Here is a 1,852-nt window from a genome sequence, read left to right as displayed (position 1 = left end):
GGCCACCTGGGCACCCTGCTGGCTCATATTCGGCTGGCTGTCGACCAACACCCCCACATCCTTTTCTGCTGGGCAGCTTTCCAGCCACTCTTCCCCACACCTGTAGCTTTGTGTGGGTTTGTTGTGATCCAAGTGCAGGACCCAGCCTTGTTGAACCTCACACTGCTGGCCTCAGCCCATGGATCCAGCCTGGCCAGGTCCCTCTGCAGAGCCCTCCTCCCCTCCAGCAGATCCACACTCCCACCCAGCTTGGTGTCATTTGCAAACTCACTGAGGATGCACTCAATCCCCTTCTTTTTCACTGATGAGACTCGTAGGAGTTGCCCAGGGTCGCTTGCTTGGCCGTTGCACTGCTTCATTAGAGGGGAGGCGATGGGAAGCAGCCATGCGGTGCTGCAAGTGCTTGTCCTCAGCCCTGCAAGCATCAATGCTTTGGGCAGTGCAGTTTGTTCTGAGCCCTTTTTTTAACCATGTTTTGCTCCTCCAGCTGTGGTTCTTGGCCAGCGGGGAAGTGCGGCCTGAATCTCAGTGTCCGTAGATGGGTTGTTACCTGCTCGGTGTCTTGTTTTCATTTTTCAGTGCAGTGCTGCTTTGGCAGCTCACGGTTCTGTGTCCGTAGCCTGTCTTTGAAGGCAGCTGGGTCTCTGAGTGGCTTCCCGCAGGCATCCTGTGCAGGGCTAAGCAAGCACCAAGCCATGGCAAAGATGGTCGCAAATGGAAGTTTTGTAGCCAGAAGGTGTCACAAATCCCCTGGACAGAACCATTTCTGTGGCATTTAGGGTTACAAACTCAAGCAAGGTTAAAAACCAATGTAGCGTTATAAGAAAATGCCGTAGCAAATCTCTGCTGCAGGGTTTGCAACCCAAGTAACATGGATCAATTAATTAGATTTCCAGGCTGGAAAATGCAAGAAACAAAGAGCATTGCAAAATGAAAGGATAAACCCTGATAAACCTATCAGAAATCTGCTTTAGGGCTGCTCTGAATCAGGTAATCAGAGACTTGGGGGACATTTCTGTCACCTTGTGTCTTCCCTGCTCTGGAGGAAACAGCGAGGCTGGAACATTTGTGACCATGACCTAGACTCACTCCTTCCTTCTCTTTGCCAGGGGTCCAGCCCGGCGGGAGGCTGCCTCATTGCCTTGTCGTGTGACTACAGGATCATGGTGGAGAACCCTAAATTCAGCATCGGCCTGAATGAAGCCCAGCTGGGCATTGTGGCTCCCTTCTGGTAGGCCAGTGCCTCCCACTTCTAGTGTCATGTGTAGGTTTCTCAAAAGAATTAATCTTCTAGGAGTTCATTCATCAGTTTAACTGGCCACTGAGATACAGTTTTATGTGTCAGTGATCAGGTAGTTGCAGCTGCACCTCATTTCTCTGTCCTATTCTGCAGGTATCTGAAAAGCTTTCAGGCTGCAGAATGTCCTCACATCCCTCACCGGCGAGGACCTCAGTTCTGACTCTGCAGTCAACTCCGAAACTAGTGCTGGGAGTTCTCCCTGGTCAGGCTCAGTCTGGGAATATGCTTTTCTGTGGGTACACGCCGTGTACCTGCGAAATCCCATAGTTGTGGAGATCTCTGGAAGCGTAGGGGCACTGATATACTGAGGCATGGACCCTTGGTTGTCCTACGAGCATGTTAATGTACTGTTGGACAGGAGCTTTCACATCGTAGCAAGTGGGCACAGCTGGGAGCTGTGCACTGAGGGTAAATGGAGCGGCTCCCGTGGAGAGGAGGGTGAACTCTTGGGGTAGTTCTGAAAATGGCTCTGCTCACCTGACTTTGCACAACGTGGCTGAGCCTGTGGCTGCTGTTCAGAGACCCGTGCCTGGGGAGTGGGACCAGGCGTGC

The 1,852-nt window shown here is 52.2% G+C and overlaps 1 protein-coding gene across 1 annotated transcript in view; it reads left to right on the top strand.

Moving 5' to 3' along the window:
• The window catches only part of ECI1 (enoyl-CoA delta isomerase 1), a 15,488-nt gene that overhangs the window by 11,257 nt on the left and 2,379 nt on the right, over positions 1–1,852 (top strand). The window contains exon 5 of the mRNA XM_009634035.2: positions 1,110–1,231. Within this exon, the coding sequence (XP_009632330.2) occupies positions 1,110–1,231 (122 nt within the window). The remainder of the gene's footprint in view (positions 1–1,109; positions 1,232–1,852) is intronic.

The sequence above is a fragment of the Egretta garzetta genome, unplaced genomic scaffold, assembly GCF_000687185.1.
Source record: "Egretta garzetta isolate BGI_Z169 unplaced genomic scaffold, ASM68718v1 scaffold372, whole genome shotgun sequence".
Taxonomy (NCBI): Eukaryota; Metazoa; Chordata; class Aves; order Pelecaniformes; family Ardeidae; genus Egretta; species Egretta garzetta.
Note: the sequence above shows the minus strand (reverse complement) of the source record. Positions and strands in the feature narration are given on the sequence as shown.